This window comes from Marmota monax, unplaced genomic scaffold (genome assembly GCF_021218885.2).
Source record: "Marmota monax isolate L192 unplaced genomic scaffold, Marmota_monax_Labrador192_F-V1.1 WCK01_AAM20220418_F8-fsc00465, whole genome shotgun sequence".
NCBI lineage: Eukaryota > Metazoa > Chordata > Mammalia > Rodentia > Sciuridae > Marmota > Marmota monax.
The window spans coordinates 262,888-284,356 of NW_026694621.1; the positions used below are offsets into that span (position 1 = coordinate 262,888).

Genomic DNA, 21,469 nt, shown 5'->3' on the forward strand with positions numbered 1-21,469 from the left:
TCTACACTAATGGAATTATAAAATACAATTTTGATACAAAAGTGATCAAAGTGTCCATCCATACAGAAATATTTAGGGACCTCAAAAGTCATACTGAATCCTTAGTATAATCATGTGAAATTCAAAACAATATGGAAGGGTCTGAAAATGAATTATAGACTGGAAGAAATCATTCAAGAAGGCATATCTGCTGTGAGTTTTCAGATATAAAAGTTATATTAAAGGAAACCTGACAGAAATGCAAAGAAAGAAATCCAGTGGTTGCCTGGATGATTCTTTGAGCAGGGATGGAAGGAGGATTCTGAAAGGGCAAAAGCTTTGTGTGCTGGCATACAGATTCCTTGGCCTGAGTGCATTGATATTCCCAAATATGTGAAAATATCTCAAAATCTCTTAAAGTTTTTACTTATGTGCATTTTATTGTCTGTCAAATACTGAATGTTAGGAAACATATAAAATTAGGCTGAAACATGAATCACAGATATACATAATGAAGGCTAAGGAAAAGACAAAGTTTTAGAATTCCTGGAAATAGAAAAAAATGGAGGAGGGATCCACAGGATTCCCATTATAGATCAAGTCTGAGATGATCAGGGTTGCACTGGGTGCCTTGGCACCTGAACTCCAAGGAAAAGGAACTACAACATTCTGTTCAGCTCCTAAAACTAATGAGTAGCAGGAATTTCTATTTTTTGAAGATACTTTCCTAGGAACATGCTGCTGTGAATGACTATGAGGAAAGAGGACAAGAGGCTTCTCACTCAAAGAAGTGCTAGGATATTCAGCTGGCCCTATAATAGTGGTAGAAGAAAAAGCCAGAGACCAGGTGTGACTGAAGCTGCAATATGTTTGCTCTCTTGACAGATGGTAAAGGGGTTTTTGTCTTACTTCTCCATGAGCCTGGAACACTGTGTGATAACTGAGGCTACTGTCATAAGACTGACAGTAATAGTCACCCTCATCCTCAGGCCGTATGTTTGTGATGATCAATGAACCAGAGTTGCCAGATCTGGAGCCAGAGAAGCGATCAGGGACTCCTGAGGGTCGATAACTATTATCATAGATGAGGAGTTTAGGGGCCCTTTCTGGGATCTGCTGGTACCAGTTCACATAATAGCTACCAATATTGTTGCTACTTCCAATGCAGGAGATGGTGACTGTCTCTCCTGGAGTTCCAGATATTGAGGGCTGCTGAGTCAGCACTGAGTGTGCCCAGGACCCTGGAAGTAAGAGAAACACAGAGAGCATAAGTTTTGTCTGGAAAGAAGAGTAGAATCAGGATCCACATCAGAGGACTTCCACACACTATCCTTCCTCCATATTAAGTCACCTGTGCACTGAAAAAGGAATATGAAGAGGAGACAGGACCAGGCCATGGTGAAGGTCATCCTGAGCTCTGCCTTCTGTTCCTGATGCTGAGCAGAGGTTCCCCCAAGGCTCTCCCTTTCCCTTTTCATACTCTGAGAAGGGGAAGGACTATCTATGCAAATTAGAAACCTCTGTGTTTTCTGATTGCACCCTGGGTCTTGGTTCAGACTCCTTTACATAAAGATGCCAAGTGGGTATAGAAGGGTGGAGTTGGGTTGGTTTAGGAGTTCACAGCTGTGAGGCCTAACAAGAGACCATCAGACAAGGCCAGGTGGCTCCTTACTGTTCTGGTTCTTTCCTTACCCATCTTAATTGGTCTGCAGTGCCCCCTATTGTCCAAGCCCTTACACATCATCATAGGACATTATGATCAGAAACCCCTGAGAAAGTTTTACATTCCCACTGTATCCCCACTGCCTCTGCCTAGTGGCCAAGCCAGTAAGACCTTCTGTGACCTTCTCATTACTCAAGATGGCCTTCTTGCTTTTCTCTGACTCCACATTGTGAATTTATGCATACTTCACTTCACTCTTTCCTGGACAGGACTAAGATGGTGTCTTTGATATATATTCTTCTTACATCAAAATTAAGCAAGTGAACATAAAGTATCTGGTGTTATTAGCTTGCAGGGTAGCATCTAGTTTATTATGCACAATACAAGTCTTTGTTCCAAAGGTTCTATCATTTAGTACTTGGCGAGGAACTCAGTCACAAAATCTTATGAATAGCTTTTTGATGCTATTTATAAGACACTTTTATGCATGTTTTCAAGCTTTCTCAGTTCACATGTTTGTAACCCCTATTGTCAGCAAGTAATACTGAGAGTGGTGATTATGAGTCTGTCACACACAAATAGCTACAGCCACCATTGTCTCCATGGAATGCCACAGGGACTGTAGATCCTGAAAGGACTCAGACAGCAGGACTCATGAGTGTTTTCAGACATGGATGGAATGCACTGTTGTAGGCAATGGCAGGGATGGAAGTGGTCTGGACATGAATATCAGTCTTTTGTTCAAATTTGACCAATAGGTTTCAATGTATTTCACAGTGTATTTCCTGTGGTTACACCTGAGGAAGTAAATCATATTCTAAATTTTTATAAACTTTTATTTTATTTTTTAATTGTTCTTATTAGTTATAGATAACAAGAGATGGCATTTTGACATATTACATATATGTGGATTATAACTTCTCATTCTTTTGGGTATATATGATATAGAAGTACATTGGCCATGTATTTATATATGCACATAGGGACATATGTCTGATTTTTTCTACTATATCTCCTATTCCTAATCCTCTTCCCTTCCCTTCATTACCCTCTGTAAGATGGTGTCTTTGATATATATTCTTCTTACATCAAAATTAAGCAAGTGAACATAAAGTCTGTGTTTTTATTAGCTTGCAGGGTACCATCTAATTTATTATACACAATACAAATCTTTGTTCCAAAGGTTCTATCATTTAGTACTTGGAGAGGAGCTAAATCCAAAGTATTTCTATTCATCCTTAAGCCCTGCCTTTATTTGAGTTAGTGCCCACTATTCAGAGAGAACACCAACCTTTTTTTTGGAGGATTGTCTTCTTTCACTTAGCATGATAGTCTCCATTTCCAATCATTCACTGGTAAATACCATAATTTCATTGATCTTTGTGGCTATCTAATATTCCATTGTGTGTATACATGACATTTTCTTTATCCATTTATCTGTTGAAAGGCATCATTTCCAAGGTTGGTTCTCTATTTTAGCTTTTGTGAATTTAACTGATATAAATATGGATGTGGGTGCATCACTGTTGTATGCCAATTTTAAGAGCTTTGGGTATAAACCAAGGAGTGGGTTAACCAGAATAAATGGTGATTCCTTTCTAAGTTTTGTGAGGAATCTCTATATTGCTTTCCAGAGTGATTGCACCGATTAGCAGTCCCACCAGCAATGTATGAGTGTACTTTTTCCCCACATCCTTGGCAACATTTATTGTTGTTTGTATTCTTAATAATTTCCATTGTAATTGGTGTAAGATGGAATCTCAATATAGTTTTCATTTCCTTTCTATAACTGCTAGAGGTGTTGAATATTTTTTCATAATTTTGACACTTCTAGAACCCAAGATAGGCAACAATTGTCATTCTAGGGCCTAAAAATTTCCATACTTAGGAACGTAACTCACCTCATAGTCAGTTGGTACTTATTATCTCCAGCACAATATGTAACTAAATACAGACAGAATTAAAATCAAGCAATTATATTTATTCCTGGGATAAGGTAATTTGTGTACATTGTAGAATCTAATACTGGTTACTTTTATAAAATAATCATATATAGATAAAATATAATTTATACTTTCTGATTAATAGATTATATTTAAATAAGTTATAAATGAACTGTGTGCACTGTAAAATCACTCAATTTTTTTAAAAGTTTAATACATTAGATTTTACTCATTATTTGTTTCCTCCTTCCCTCCTTCTTTTCCCTACCTGTTAGGAATAGGCACTGTTGGCCCCTTTGTGAATTTCTGTACTTTTAATAAAAATTCACTTCTTCACGTTTACATAGACCTATGTGAAGTGCAATGACTGTTAATGTCCTGCAGAATCTTTCTTTCCACAGACAAGCTCCACTTTCGCTTCAATTCAGAAAAAGCAAGATCAAAAAAAAAAAAAAATCATCACCACTGCACATCAGGAAGTTTAATTCTGCTCATCCTCATAAGTGTAGCCAAATCCACCAGCACATGTAGAGTTTTTATCTCCAAAAATGAATCCAGATATTTGAACTCTTTACATACAGCAACATGAAACAAATTATATAAAATGACCAATGTTTCAGAAAGAAAATTGCAGATAGAAAATAAGTATATGATAGTGGAACTACAAATTGTTGCAATCACTCTTGAAAGACATGGAGATTCATCAGAAAACATGGAATGGAATCATCATTTGACTCAGCTAAGTCACTCTCAGCTTATACTACAAGCACTGAAAATTAACATACTACTGGGATGCAGCCACAACAATGTTTATAGCAGCTCAATTCACAATAGTTAAACTATGGAACCAAACTAGATGCCCTTCAACAGATGAATCAATAAAGAAAATGTGGTATACATACAAAATGGAATATTACTCAGTCATAAAGAGAAATTAAATTATGGCATTTGTGGGCAAATGGATGAAACTTGAGACTATCATGCTAAATGAAATAAGTCAAACCTCAAAAGCCCAAATATGAGTGTTCTCTGATCTGGTGGCTGCCAACTAATAGCAAGGGAGAGTAGGGAGGGCAAATATAGAAGTACTTCATATTATAAATCGTATAATGAAGGGAAGGGAGGGGGATAAAAATAGGAATTACAGCAGAATGAATCAGACATAACTTTTCTGTGTTCATTTATGTACATATAACATATATAATGACCAGTGGAACCCACACGATGTTCAACCACAAGAAAGGTATCAGAATTCCCATGGGTTGCACTCAATGTGTATATAAAATGTTAAACAGACTCTAAAGTCATGTATATCTAAGCAACAAATAAAAATGTAAAAATGAAGCATGAAATAACACTAAATCTCATTTATCATTAGACTTTGCATATTAAAGTAGCAATGAAAGGTGCTACATATTTATTGAATGGTTTGAATATTCCACAAAGGTAATGAAGTGAAAATAAACATATACAAAAACAGTATGTTCATTGTGAATCCAAGTGCCTTAAGGTCATGTAGAAATCAAAAATAATGATGACTTATGCTCAGCTAGCATGAGGTCACCCATTCACTAAAGCCAATTTATGGATTACTGTCTATATGCATGAATACCCTTGTTATTCATAAGAAGAATAAGCCACTTCAGTGAGGATATTAGTCTATCATTATAAACCCTTTTTCATTAATTTAAACACAAGTGCAGAGTCTAAGATTACTAACCAAAAGCACTTTCAGGACGGATTATTCTTTCAAGCTGGCTTGATATTATGATAAAAATAAAATAAACTAATCTTACATTATGGTATAAAGCTTTGAAATATTGAAATTTGAAATCAAGTTTGAAAAAATCTTATACAGGGAGAGAAAACTTGACATGAAAACTTTTATTTTTTTACTGCTTCCACTTGAAGCAGAACATATGAATTATGTTATTCACATGGGTAGTTTACATGAGTCTATGACTAAGGAGTTTTAAAAAGTAAAATAAAATAAAAAAATAAAATAAAAATAAAACAAACCCTTACATGTCAATCTGCAGATACATCATGGATACTTATGTGTTTAATTCAATGATATTCTTTTAAAGACAATGAATTTTAAAAATTCAGTGTCAAATTTACAATTAAAATTGCTAGATCCTGATGGATAGACAATGATTACTGCTGAAATTTTATTACCTGTATATAATTATGCATAATTTATAATTAAAATAAAATTTTGATATATACTAAGTTATAATGATATTATGGGTTATCACCTTGATGGGCTTCAACTTCTTTGCCATACCTCCGTTTACTATTGGTAATTGACAATTTTATTATTTTGAATATTATTATAAATTTTTGTAACTTGTGTAGTTTCTAAGAGCATCATGTAATGAGAGAGAATTATGGTGTGCCTCTAATGTCAACTAGACTCTAGTGTCTCATTTTATAAACATTTAGGGCCACAGTAAAGTGCCATAAACTTGAACCCACTACAAGTGAGGGTCTTCTCTCACTTGCTCATCTGGTTATTTCACTGTCATGAGTATTAGTGTCATAAACATGAGAATAATAATTGGCCATGTCCTCAAATTGGAGCCCAGAGATTTACAAATACACCTCATTATTTGGGACATCTTTGTTTCCAGAAATTCAACTGCAGAACTCAGGCTCCAGCTGTTTCTGTGTCTGAGTAGTAGTACTCAGACACAAGTCCTGCTAGTACGAGTACATGTTTCTCTACCAACAGTAGGTTCCTATTCAGAGTGCAGGGGAGTCTGACTCTTGTTCCAGGGATGCTGAGAAAGAGCGTGGCCATGTCAGAATAAACAAAGAGAGAATCTGCAAGCACACACATATCAGAGTGAAGAGCAAGCGTAAGTGAAAGTAACTTGGGTATTTGAGAAAGAGGGTAATGACACAGGTTAGGGGCCTGCTCTAGGCCTATGAGGCCTGTACCTACCTGTGCATTGAGAGAAGTGCAGAAGGAGGAAAGGAGTCTAGGCCATGGTGGACACAGCCCCTTGGTAGGCCTCACTCTGATAACTCCTCTGCCCCAAGCTTCTTTTATACCAGGTCCACTGTCTTCCCAGAGTTGGGGCTGCTCATGCAAATGGTTCCCTACACCTTATCTCTACCCATGTGTATTTGCAGTGTCTGGGTTCCTGACTGAGGGAGTCTGTCATGATGAACAAGCTTAGTTAATAATTGGGGCTTAGGGGAAAACAACTTCAGAGACCACACAATGAGCATGGGACTCGTACATCTGTACATATTTTAGGTTCCTAAGGTGACTTCTGCATCAACGAGAACATGTTCAACCAGGTCTGTATCATCATTATATCTCATATTAGAGCATCTGCTCTGGGGAAATTATAAGACAAAATTGGGACAATGTGATCTGGCAGAAAGAATTTGTGGATGTGCACTGTAAGATGAGAGCAAAGGAAACAGGGAAGAGATGAAACATCAAGTGCATCTTAGGTGTGATACCTGGGCCCAATGAACCTCTGGTGGAAGAGGAACAAGTAGTTCATAGAACAAGATGAGGGAAAGGCAACACCTGTATTTTGATTCACAAAGCTGAGACCAGATTTAAAAAAAAAAAAACTGGTCGAAGAAGGTTTTGTTGTATATTTCTCACATTGTGAACATGGCATGAAAAGGTGGAAATTATTCAGGATTTTCAGAGACAATCAGTGCAGAAGGGATTCATCCCCCTCCCATCAGAATAATGTCAAATGTAAATGAATTAGTAGTAGGGGAATTATATGAGTTACTCATTTCTTCTTTCCTTCATTTATTCTTTAAGAATGAATGAGATGCTTCACATGCATCAGACACTAGAGACATGTAGAGAATTTAAAGAGTGGTCCCAGGTTATGGGAATAGCAGGAGTCAGGCACAGGAGGGGATTGTATAGAATACTCCAGGCTGGAGGACCTCATTCTCACCCAGGTTACAAAAGAGGGGTATCTCAGTATTTACAGGGCCTGAAGATAGCAAGGTCTCCAAATCACTGAAATACCTCAGCTTTGACTTCCTGTTGGGTCCATATAAGGGAGTAGGGTGATGGGTATAGGCACAGCACCTGTCCTGAGGGACAATGCATCACTAAAGCTGATTGTAGAAGCCCAGGAAGTACTTGTAATGCCTCTTACAGGGAATCTTACAGGAGAACAACAGTTGATGTCAGCCTTCTGCCCTTTGATGGCTCCAGGCAATGCTGACATCTGCAGTTATCTAGTTCAGGATCTTTCTGTGGAAACTAGTGTCTCTCTGATGGTAACTCCAGTTCTGCTGAGCATGCAGAGTCTCTCTGAGCCCGCAGAGTCTCTCTGAGCCCTTCCTATGAGCAGAGTATCTTCCTACCAATCTTTCCTCACCCTGCTCCTGTCACAGTTATCAGAACTCTGGTCTAAAGTTACCTGTCCTCCTACATCTCCTTTCCACTTTGTCTCCTTCCAAAGTATTTTATTTAACATTTACATCTGCTTTTCATAGCCTTCAAACTAAAAAAAAAAAAATGTCATTTTAGAGAGAAAAGTATTTTAAAGGAAAAAAAATGTTTTTAATTTTTTTTTTAAATTTGTATCAAACAACCAAAAAGAAGAGAAAACTTGTTCTTTTGGGTTGATTGATACAAATTTTTAAAAATGCACAGTATGATTTTGTATAAAATTAATAATCCAAATGTAAGACACACACACACACACACACACACACACATATATATATATATATATATATATATATATATATATATATATGAATAAATTTAAATGTGGTAGGTTTATTTATTTTTCACATCTGCCATGCAAACATACACAGATGAGTACACACAGAGAATGATAAAAAGAAAATAACAGGAAAAGCAATTATTTTTACAGATAACAGGCATTACTATAATTCTTGGTCGATACCTCCTTTTATATGAGTTAATTTGGATCCACTAAATATACATCAAATACCAATATTATATAGACCACATCTCAAGCAGGCACTGAAATAAAATATATTATTTTATGATCTTTGTATTATCATTTCATGTTTGCCCAGCAACTGAGGCAGTGAATGAATCATGTGCCCTGCTGTTCCATTTATGCAACCACAGGTCCTCAGCATGAGTGAGCATCCACTGGGCACACATACCTCCCTCTGATCTGTTTCTCCCAGAATGCATTATGCACACCAGCTAGAATTGGGATGACATGGGATGCCATAGATTCTACATGATACATTCTCTACAATGAGGGAAACTCTTCAGGATTGCCAGGAAATTCTATGCTTTGAAGACTGAAGGAGAACTCCAACAAAGCAACTTTTTCAGACTAGCAAATATATTTTTAAAAATATGTTTTGTGCTTTTAAATTATGGTGCGTTAAATTCCATTCATTCTAATGAGGTCTTTTTAGTAGTTGTATTATTTATTAAATAGACAAAAAGATAAACCTGGATTTTTTAATGTTAATAAAAGCCACATTACATAGCAATAATAAACACATATCAGGGCCATACCTACATAGTATTTTCTTTCCCTGTTGTTGTTTATTACCTCAACATAACAGTTTATAATATCATTTTCTATGGATAAAGCAGAAACTAACTCAAACTGAATTTTCACACAATTCTTTTTCACCTGCTCAGCCAGTATTGAGTGCAATACGGCCCATTCATGTCCATGTATAACCTTCAGTTCTGCACTTTAATGTTCTTCAACAGAAAATTCACCTCAGTGGATGCTAAGAGAGTGTATGGAAGTCAGTCTTGTGAGATAGTTTTTAGTTATGTAGATCCTCAGTATAAATATGACCCCCCTGGAAATATGCCTAAAAGGAAGTTTTGCAGAGACACCTGCTATCTTTTGGATGCAGTTTGAATTTATATCATTTTTCTTTTCAATGTCTTGAAATTTTTAATATGGGAATAATTTAGACATGGTTGCATGATTGCATATTAATCATAAATCCACACAAATAAGTCATAATATAATTATAAAAGCAAAATTGTATTATGTTATAATCATAAAAACATTACCAAAGCAATTTTGCTTTTATAATTTAAAAACAAATTAAGTACTAATTTCATTTCCATAATCAAATGAATATATAAGAGAAGGCTAATCATCATCTGTTAATATTTTGAATGAGAAGAGTCTTAAAGGTACAGGGCATACCTTCAATCTTACCTATTTGAAGATTAACTCCTCTGTTCATTGTCCAAACTGAAAGGGAGGGTGAAAGCCTAGTGTAGGAGGAGTCACACTGAGAAATGGATACACACTGGGAGGGAGAAGATGAGGCACATGGCGTGAACCACTGGTAGGAGAAGTAGTCATGCAGCTTCATCTTCACAGGAAAGTGTTGACAATTTTCAACACATAAATGTCTTTCCACCATGTAAATTAAGAGACATTCTGAACACATGAAGAGGTTTTTGGTTGCACTTTCCCATAGGGTTAGAATACTGTGTGAATACCACTACCCATATAGAGTGCACAGTGATAATTAGCCTCATCATTAGTCTGAGACTCTGTGATGGTGAGGACAGCTTTGTTATCAAGGAAGGAACCAGAGAATATATCAGGAACCCCAGAGGGACAGGAGTTTATTCTATAGATAAGTTAGTGGGAAGAATGTCTTGATGTCTGCTAGTGCCAGTTTGGGTAATGACCTATGGAGACTAAGCCAGAGCTAAGGCCACATGTGAGTGTCCCTGTCCTGCCTGGAGACACAGAAAGTGAGGGATACTAGATCACAATGGTCTGGAAATCTAGCACTAAAAGCAACAAAAAGATCTCCCTGAGACACTGCTTTATGTAGGAACTCCACGGATGTAGTTACCCTCCCCTGACCTGAACCATAAGAGAGGAAAATCAGTAGAAACATCAACCAGGCCATGGTGGGGATCCTTACAAGCATGTAGTGTCATTACATTTCTCACTTTGAGTTTGAAATTTTAATGCCTCTTCAGACCCAGAGAAAGGTTTTGTACGCAAATCAAACTTCCTTTCTCTTCCTGCCTCAGAATTCAGCCTGATGACCCCTGAGGAGATCATGAAAGATGCAGAAACTGGGGAACTCACATAGACCAGTGAGTACAGGGGACCTGGCACACAAGAGTTTTAATTGATGACTTTCTCCAGATCAGGTTCCTCACACTTCTTCAACTTAGGCATAAATTTCATCTCTGAAAATCAGAGATGGAATAAAAACAAGGGTGAATTCTCCATGTCTACCTAGTTCATCTATTTTATTGCAAACCCAGACCTTCCTAGTGAACATTTCTTTCCTGTCCATAAATGAGTATTGTTCCCCCTTGAGTTAACTATCAGGCCCTTCTTCCTCAGCATAGATCCAATTTTGAAATTCTAAAGCCAATTGTGGGGAACTCCCTGGACAGTTCCAGAGACAGGGTTTTCCTACTAACTGAATTCTGAAGATGGTCTTAAGCAGACCCAGTTGGGCCTAGGATTTAGATTGCAGATACTGACAGCAGCAACACAAGGTTTGGGATGCCACCCACCTGCCCTTACTCTAAGAAGTCATCAGTTATATGGCGTTAGCACTACTGGAACTGCAGGATTTGAGAGAAAGTGGAATACTTTTTCTAGTATCAAAACTAAGAAAAAAGAAAACCATGTTCTTCATACTTGAAAATAAAATTAAGAATATTTATGATCAAATTAGTGTGAATATTTCTACCATTTTAAGATACTTTCACTTTTTAAGATGATTAGAAATGCTAGATGAGGATAATTGGGGAGTTCAGAAAAGAAAACCATTAATTCCTTTGTGAAATAATATTTTATTTTAAAAAAATGGTGCTCATAACTTCAAACTAAAATACAAGTTCTAAATATTCATAACTGTTTTCTTATATTTTCATTGTTATTATTGTTTCCTTCCAAATCATTCATGTTTTTTAAATGTTTTAAGAATTCTGCTCATATTAAGAATAAAGATTCTTATTAAATTATGTTACGGCCAGTAGTCCAATGTATCTCATAGTGGTCTATACATTTGATTGTGTGTGATTGTGTGGGTGTGTGAGTGTATCTTTTATAGTAAGATAAAGAAGACGATCTGAAATTTAAGTAAGAAAAAATAACGACTATTACCAGTGTTTGTACAACTCCTCAAGTAAATGATCCTTGTGAATTTTTCAATCAGAGGAAGAATTCCTAATCAAATTCATTTGTTAAGAGCTCCATGGATTTAAATGGGGGTAGGTTTATAAAGTTTAAATCTTAAAAATCCTGATATTTATCCAACATCCTTCCTCCTTAAGAATATTGAAGGATAAGCAAACTTTTGAGTTCTAAAAAGGAAAAGAGCATTGGAGGGTCTGAGAGTTATGTTCCTCAGAGGAGAGATTTCATTCTTTATCAGGTAATCCAAAGCTACATCAGAGGGTAATCTGATGAGAAAATGAATCACAGCCTCCCTATATTTTTAGAGTCAGGAAAACATTGACTCAGTCTGGGAAACAATCAGGAGACATGAAATGGGTCACAGAAGCAACACAGGAGTGTGGGTTGCTCATAGGCAGAGACAAAGCAACAATGGGGCAGACAGGAAGAGTGGTGATTTTCTCTCAATTTAGCCAAGGGTAGAAATCATTTTTGCATTGTTGATATATCCAAATAACAATGAGAAAAACTGTGTGTTTGTGGGGTGAAAAGTGATAGGCATCCTTTTTTATTTTAAGCCTGATCTTCAGGCTGGAACCTAATGGTACTCAATGAGGCCCTACTGACAAATCTTTGGCCTAAGTTTAGGACTAAATTCTTGATGACTGATCACTTATATCTGAGGCCACAGATCTAGGTCTTCTTCCAGAAAATCCTGGGTACCAATTTCCACAGAAACCTCCAATATTTCTATTGCTCCCTATGTGAAACAAAATGGTCTCAGGCTCTGAGGTACATCATGTGACCTACAGGTATAGTTACAGGTATACGTACATGTGTAGGGATTTATGCTTCCAGAAGGTCCACATTCCACTCCTAAACTCTGGAATGTTGGAAAGCCCCAATAGTTATTAGAGGAAAGAAAAACAGAAGTCAGTTCCTATGATGCCAGAAAAAGCTACCTAGGAAAGTCCACATTATCCTGACTGCTGTCACTTGAAGAAGAGTGTCATCATTGGGACTTACCTCACACAAATCCCCAGTATGACTCTCAGTTTTCTAAGCAATAGTTAGAATAGTCACTCAGGTCCCTCAAGAAAATTTGCTGGTTTCACTCCTAATCTCCTTACCACTTCCCTGCCCCAATGCCTAACATTCAATCCTTGACATCAAAACTGAAGTTGAAGATACACAGCAAGGGAGCCAGGCCATCCCTGTGCCTAAAATTTCTCTGATACATCCATCCTCACAGAGCATTTTACATCTTAGTATCTCAATCCCTGAAAGACTATTATATCCCTGAGCACAACGAATTAGAGACAAATTAGGTGCTGTCTTCTCTGAATCCTTGAAGAGCCAAGCCTATGCTATAGAGAAATGTCCACTTTCTAGAAGTGTCTCTTGCCCTTGACAAAGAAAAAAGCTGATTTTTTTTTCAAAGAAAAAAGTCTTAACTCTACAGGATATGGTTATAAAATCAGATCACTATATAGATCACAAGAAAAAAGTTGGATGTTATATTTATTTTGGTGTTATTTTAAGTTTTCCTGAGATTTCAGAAAATTTGATTACAAAAATTAGAGGGCAGACATCGTGACCCAAAACTTACTTAAACTAATATTTAGTGTATAAGCCTATTCCTTTGAAATTGGTGAAGAGTCATATTCCAAAACCCTGAGCAAGATGATATCTTTGTACCAATTCCTCATCTGCCTGTGTAATTGTGAGAAGCATTAATGTGGCCAATGACACATTAATAGTCAGCCTCATCCTCAGGCTGCAGCCCAGAAATGAGCAAAATTGATGAATTGATTGGGACATCTTTGGATCTGGAGAAGAGGTCAGGAACCCCAGAGCCATGGAAATTACCAAATTTGAGTTATATTTCAGGGAAAATCTAGAACGGTTCCACATCTTATCCTGGTACCACTGTATCCCTTTTTCAGCAACACTGAAGACATTGCTCAGGGTGCAGATGAGTCTGACAGGTGAGGAAAGGGAAGGTGGCTGAGTTAGCAGTGGCTGGGCAGAGAACCCGAAAACACAGACAATCAGGTGTGCTGGAGTGGGAACCATATTGAAGATAGTGGTCATCTGAATTAGAAGAATCGATATAGAATGGGAGCTGTTCTGAGTCTCTAAGACAGGCCTCTGCCTGTGTAATGAGAGAGTAGCAAGAGGAATGAGGGTGCAGAACATGGTAGACTGGTGCTTGATCCCCACAGAGTGACTTTGCTACCTCAGGCTTGTCTTATCCTCTCTGTTTACCTCAGGGAAAATAAGTGGTTGTTCAGGTAAATTAAATTCCTCCCTTCCTGCTTTCTCAGATTATATCTGATCTCTAATTCATGAGTCTCTGAGAGAATCTGAGGGGTAAGGATGCTACGGGAGATGCCCATTCTGAGTTTATCATAGGAAATATCATTGACAGAGCAGCTATTGGAAACCTGCACAGGATCCTGCTTTGGAGTAATCAAGAGGCCCTGAGAGCACCAGGCTGAAAATCTCATTGGGGAGCACAGGAAGCAGCTCAGCCTCTGCTATACTTGAGGCTAGTGGAGTTACCCACCTGTGAGAAACACCATGAAAGCTCTTCCACAGCTCTTCTTTGCCACCTTCTTTTTGCAGGTCAATCTTTAGGAGTCCTAATAGCTGAATGCCACAAAATTTGCAACCATCATTGGATTCATTGTTTTGCCTGGAATGCCTGTGTGATAAGTTGCACATAGACAAAATTTCATCAATATTAGCATGCTACTTGTCATTTTAGAATTATGCAATATAGGAAAGAAAGAACACAATGTTGTGGATGTGAGAAGCTCTACCAAAATACAAATCCCACAGAACTGAAACACAGTATTTGGGACATTAAGGGGTGGGGGTGGGCTTCTATTGCATTGTGAGTTGAGTCTATAAAATTGAATGAATGTGTCTGGGAATATTGCATAGTGGTAGAATGCTTGCTTAGCATGTGGGAGGCCTTCAGTTGAATTCCCAGCAATTATTTAAATATGTAAAGTAATAAATATTATATTGCATTGCTTGGGATTCTCAAAAGGTTTCTTATGAAATTAATTTGTGCATACAGAAGGAATGAGAAGGGAAAACATGATGGGGAGATTCATGGGAGTTCTGTTCTAAGATGGAATCTTCATACCCTATTAACCACTAGGACCAGTCGTGTGAGAAAAGAGATTTCATTAGGCACTGGACTTTTCTTGTTTGAATAAGCATGCTGTTGCTATCATTGTTGAGTACTGTGGGAAAAAAATGGTTATTAGAAGGCTCCACTATGCATAAAATAATTAAGCACTTAATAGAAAATCAGAAATGTTGGCTTCTCAGTTCAGAAGCAGGTGCTTGTAACCTTGTCTAGTGGCATGCTTTCATCTTGGTTTTGATGATGGAGTCCAGGCAGTGTGAGGGCAGTCATTAATGGGGAATATGGCTGCTGAAAAGACAGAAGAGCAGGAGATAGAACCCTGGTACTCCTGATCAATCAAGGAGTAAAGGGTAAAATAATTCTGAAAAAAAAATATTATCAGCTCAGCCTGGCTGTCCTTTATATATGCATTTTTACTCCATCATTCACACAGTATGTTTATTAACTAAGTAGTATACTCAGGTCTGGAACTCAAGTGATAAGGTAATTGCAGATATAGGAGAGACTAGCACCTCTTTGATTTGTTCAAAAAGAGTTTACAGGAAGGACTGAAGAGGAATTCAGATGTGGCAACTGCAGACCTTTATATTCTTTGGAGGCTGCACTGAGATATGCCATGAAGAGCACGTGAGTGCACAGCATCTCAGACAGCAAGACTCAGAAAGACAAAGAGAATGAAGAAAACCCGGTTCTTAGTAAAAGATGATAGCAAATTCTCAACCCCCTGTAGTCTGCTCAGATTCTCAAGTTCATTATTGCTATATGTATATATGTGATTGTATGACCAATGTGATTCTGCAACCTGTACAATCAGAAAAATGAGAAATGATACCCCATTTGATTCAAATGTATGAATTGTCGAGATCATTGTACTGTCATGTGTAACTAATAAAAAGAAAAAAATCATATAATAAAGCAAAACACACAAAAAAGTCTCAAGTTCATTTTTTTACTCATTATTAGAATCTTTCCCAAACTTCCTCTTGCTCTCTGCTACTTTGTGGATTCATTGACTGCATTTGGTTAAAAAATTAAAAAAAATTCCACATTGGTTCTAGTGAATGTTCACCAAAGTTTTATCAACCAAAAGAATTCAATGTGCCTGAGGGAAAAAAAAAGGCAATTCTACTCTCAAAGTGATGCAGATGGCAAAAAAATTCAAAACAACTTCTCTCAGAAAAGTCTCAGGGACAATTTTGTATTTGTCCTCAGTTATTCAGGTCTAGTAAATGTCTGCTTTATGAAATGCTGTTTCCTACCTTCTCTTCCTTGTCATAATTTAACTTCTCTCCCCAGGTCTAATCCTATAGTGATAGAATCAAGATAAGAAATTACCCCATTAATTTATTTAGTATGATTTCTGGATATCTCTTTTCCATTAAAAAATGGTCTGTCTTCATCTTAAAGCTTACCTTGGATATCAGTTTAATAATTGTTTCATACTGGGTCTTAATTTCAGATGCCCATTAAAAAGTTCCTGTGGCTAGGCCTTTGAGTTAGCTCTATAACTAGACCAAAATACTTGAGAAAAATCATCTCATATTTTTGAAGAAGTTTCCCATGACCTAGCAGAGCAATTACTTTTGAGCCTGCAGCTGGGTAGCACATTATAGAAAGTATATATATAAGAGAAGAAGTATTTACCTAATTGCCAAAAACAAAAAGACAGAAAGAAGAGTAGGCTTGAATTCCAATATCCCCTTGAAGATTATGATGAACAGCCTCCACCAGTCTCTGCCTCTTAAAAGTCCCACTTCCTCCCACTAGCACCATGGACTGGACATCAAACCTTTACCACATGGGACTTAGAGGGACGATTCCCCAAACAAAAGCACTAAGTTTTATTTGGAATGTGTTAATTTGTACTTGGAGGAACTCACAGGGAGCAACATTGAACTATTGGGAGAGAGGCCATGCATAACAAGGAACATCTAAGGTTCACTCTCTATGTACAAGAAGCTAAGTTTTCAGGCACCTCTGAGATATGGTAATAGCGTGTTTCAGATCATTTTGAAGATTTATTCATAGGCCTCCGTGTCTTGCTAATGATGGTGACTGCTGGGGGTCCGTCCACTGTCTATGCTTATGAGTGGGAGAATGTTGTCCTGTGTAGCTTGGACCACATTTTCAATCAGCTCCATCTCTAGGTCACCTGAAACCTTTGTACAATTTTATTACATAGAACACTTTAGCCTTTCTCCAAATTATAATAGTTCAGTGTTTCTTTACAATTACTCTGATGGGTCTATTAAGTCTTCCAGCTTGAGCTATATGGTGACTGAATATATCTCATCCTTGTTTGAATTATAAAAATTCTTCATCCTACAGCTCCTAGTTTTCCTATTATCAGACTTTATGTAGATTTTCTCTTTGCATATGGATTCACAGATTTTTTGAGGACACCATGGGGTGCCACATAAGTTTGTCAAATGATTATCTGAATTTAAAAGAAGCCACATGTTTGCTTAGTTCTGATTTCTATTTCATCAACTGACATAGATACTGTACTGTTCTTTAGGATTCTCTCTGCTCTGTGGTCCAATGTGGATATCCTGAGAACAATGAGATGATTACATGGCCATTTGATTGCTGAAATTATTTGTTTTCATATATACAGAGAGATAATATTTTCTATAGGTATCATTCTAAATTCACTTTTTAAATTAAAAATTATAATTTTCTACTTTTAGGTGTTTTCTATTTTTAATTTATTTTTTTGTTTTGTTTTTGTTATACATGACAGTAGATTTCATTTTGATATAATTATAGCATAAAAGATATCATTCTAAAAAGGACATCATTTCTATTCATGTACATGATGGTGGGATTAACTGTGATATATATGTATGTGCATAGGAAAATTATGTTGATTTAATCTGGTGTATTTGTTTTTTTGTATCTGTTCCCTTCCCTCCATTCCTCTTTGTTCAATCTATGGAACTTCTATCCTTCCCTTTCTTCCCAAACCCTTATTTGGGTTAGCTTCCTTCCATATATTAGAGACAACATTCATCCTTTGGTTTTGGGAATTTGCTTATTTCAACTAGCATGATAGTCTTCATATCTATCCACTAACTGGCAAATGTCATAAAGTCATTCTTCTTCTTTGCTAAGTAATTCTCCATTTTATATATATATATATATAATATATATATATTATTTATATATATATATATATATATATATATATAAATATATATAATATATATATATTATTTATATATATATATATATATATATATATATAATATATATATATATATATATATATATATATATATAATATATATATATATATATAATGTTTTTTTTATCAATTCATGTGCTCAATATATGTGTCTCTTTGATAAGAAAATGTGTTGGATCTGCCTCCTAGTATTGATGCCCATCCTAAGCCCATTGCAAACAACTGAAGTTGTATTTCACTCCCTTTGAAAAAATTTTATCTATTCACAAAATTTACTTATGCAATTCTCATTAATTGAATGTCCAGATGCTGTGGAGTTTTGTGGATAATAAGAGGGGGCCATGTGTGTGTGTGTGTGTGTGTGTGTGTGTGTGAGAGAGAGAGAGAGAGAGAGAGAGAGAGAAGAGATGGAATCAAGTATCAATAAGTATCCATCCACAACTTTCTATGCATTGAAGCTACAAGTGCTATCCATCAAGAGGCATCATTTCTGTGGTCTTTGTGTTTTTACTCACTGAACAAGTGATATATTAAGGAAGAGGTTCTAGAGAATGTTTGAAATCCTAGGTTCACTGTAAGGCTTCAGTTTCATCCATTGACAGATCCCACAAGGATCCTGATCCTGCCATGGGTGGACTGCCTCATTGTGAGTGTTTTAATTGTTCCTGAGAGGAGTTTCTTTTTTTTTATATTAGTTTTGTTTTTAATTAGATTTGGACAGAATTCATTATTTTTAATGGCTTTTCATTAGTGAATGGAAACCATTATTTGGATGTATTATGGTAAAATAAATTCAAGGTGCATGTTTATTTTCAGCAAAATACCTCTTATGTATTTAAAGAAAGTATTGTTTAGAATACAAATCATAGGTGGGTATTTGAAATACCTTGGTCTTAGGCAAAGATATGATTAATATGCTCAAAAATACTTTTTTCTTAAATTTTGTAAAACTCTTGTTGCTGAATTTTTATTTTTTTTTAATTTTTATTGTTGGTTGTTCAAAACATTACATATTTCTTGACATATCATATTTCACACATTTGATTCAAGTGGGTTATGAACTCCCATTTTTACCGCATATACAGATTGCAGAATCATATTGGTTACACATCCACTGTTTTACATATTGCCATACTAGTGTCTGTTGTATTCTGCTGCCTTTCCTATCCTCTACTATCCCCCATCCCCTCCCCTATTCTCTCTCTACGCCATCTACTGTAGTTCATTTCTCCCCCTTGTATTTTTCCCTTTCACCTCACTTCCTCTTCTATGTAATTTTGTATAATAATGAGGTTCTCCTTCCATTTCCATGCAATTACCCTTCTCTCTCCCTTTCCCTCCCACCTCTCGTCCCTGTTTAATGTTAATCTTCTTCTCATGCTCTTCCTCCATACCCTGCTCTTAGTTGCTCTCCTTATATCAAAGAAGACATTTGGCATTTGTTTTTTAGGGGTTGGCTAATTTCACTTAGCATAATCTGCTCTAATGCCATCCATTTCCCTGCAAATGCCATGATTTTGTCAATTTTTAATGCAGAGTAATACTCCATTGTGTATAAATGCCATTTTTTTATCCATTCATCTATTGAAGGGCATTTAGGTTGGTTCCACAGTCTAGCTATTGTGAATTGTGCTGCTATGAACATCGATGTAGCAGTGTCCCTGTAGTATGCTCTTTTTAGGTCTTTAGGGAATAGACCGAAAAGGGGAAAGCTGGGTCAAATAGTGGTTCCATTCCCAGCATTCCAAGACATCTGCATACTGCTTTCCAAATTGGCCGCACTAATTTGCAGTCCCACCAGCAATGTACAAGTGTACCCTTTTCCTCACATCCTCGCCAGCACTTGTTGTTGTTTGACTTCATAATGGCTGCCAATCTTACTGGAGTGAGATTGTATCTTAGGGTGGTTATGATTTGCATTTCTCTGACTGCTAGAGATGGTGAGCAGTTTTTCGTGTACTTGTTGATTGATTGTATGTCCTCTTCTGAGAAGTGTCTGTTCAGGTCCTTGGCCCATTTGTTGATTGGGTTATTTGCTTTCTTATTGTTTAATTTTTTGAGTTCTTTGTATATTCTGGATATTAGGGATCTATCTGATGTGTGAGGAGTAAAAATTTGTTCCCAGGATGTAGGCTCCCTATTTACCTCTCTTATTGTTTCTCTTGCTGAGAAAAAACTTTTTAGTTTGAGTAAGTCCCATTTGATGATTCTAGTTATTAACTCTTGTGCTATGGGTGTCCTATTGAGGAATTGGAGCCCAACCCCACAATATGTAAATCAGAGCCAACTTTTTTTCTATCAGACGCAGAGTCTCTGTTTTGATATCAAGCTCCTTGATCCATTTTGAGTTAACGTTTGTGCATGGTGAGAGAAAGGAATTCAGTTTCATTCTATTGCATATGGATTTCCAGTTTTCCCAACACCATTTGTTGAAGATGCTATCCTTCCTCCATTGCATGCTTTTAGCCCCTTTATCAAATATAAGATAGTTGTAATTTTGTGGATTGGTCTCTGTGTCCTCTATTCTGTACCATTGATCCACCCGCCTATTTTGGTACCAGTACCATGCTGTTTTTGTTACTATTGCTCTGTAGTATAGTTTGAAGTCTGGAGTGGTTGTCCTCATTTCCATTTCAGAAGATTTGTCATTGATATACAAGAATGCCTTTGATTTATGCATGTTGATTTTATATCCTGCCACTTTGCTGAATTCATTTATTAGCTCTAGTAGTTTCTTTGTAAACCCTTTTGTGTCTTCTAGTTATAGAATCATGTCACCCACAAATAGTGATAATTTAAGTTCTTCTTTTCCTATTTTTATGCCTTTAATTTCTTTCATCCGTCTAATTGCTCTGGCCAGTGTTTCGTGAACTATATTGAACAGAAGTGGTGACAGAGGGCATCCCTGTCTTGTTCCAGATTTTAGAGGGAATGCCTTCAATTTTTCTCCATTCAGAATGATGCTAGCCTGAGGCTTAGCATAGATAGCTTTTACAATATTGAGGTATGTTCCTGTTATACCTAGTTTTTCTAGAGTTTTGAACATAAAGGGATGCTGTACTTTGTTAAATGCTTTTTCTGCACCTATCAAGATGATCATATTGTTCTTATCATTAAGTCTATTGATGTGGTGAATAACATTTATTGATTTCCGTATATTGAACCAGCCTTGCATCCCAGGGATGAATCCTACTTGATCATGGTGCACAATTTTTTTGATAGGTTTTTGTATCCGATTCACCAGAATTTTATTGAGGATTTTTGCATCTAGGTTCATTAGGGATATTGGTCTGTAGTTTACTTTCTTTGAAGTGTCTTTTCTGGTTTAGGAATCAGGGTGATGTTGGCCTTGTAGAATGAATTTGTAAGTTCTCCCTCTTTTCTTTTTCCTGAAATAGCTTGAAAAGTATTGGTATT

At 36.6% G+C, this 21,469-nt stretch overlaps 1 gene segment (V, D, J or C); it reads right to left on the reverse strand.

Annotated features, from left to right (window-relative positions):
* Nucleotides 1–516: 516 nt before the first annotated feature.
* On the reverse strand, nucleotides 517–1,463 carry LOC124078066 (immunoglobulin lambda variable 1-40-like). The segment is given in 3 exon segments: nucleotides 517–525; nucleotides 889–1,220; nucleotides 1,331–1,463. Coding segments are annotated over 3 exon segments (468 nt in total).
* Nucleotides 1,464–21,469: the final 20,006 nt, after the last annotated feature.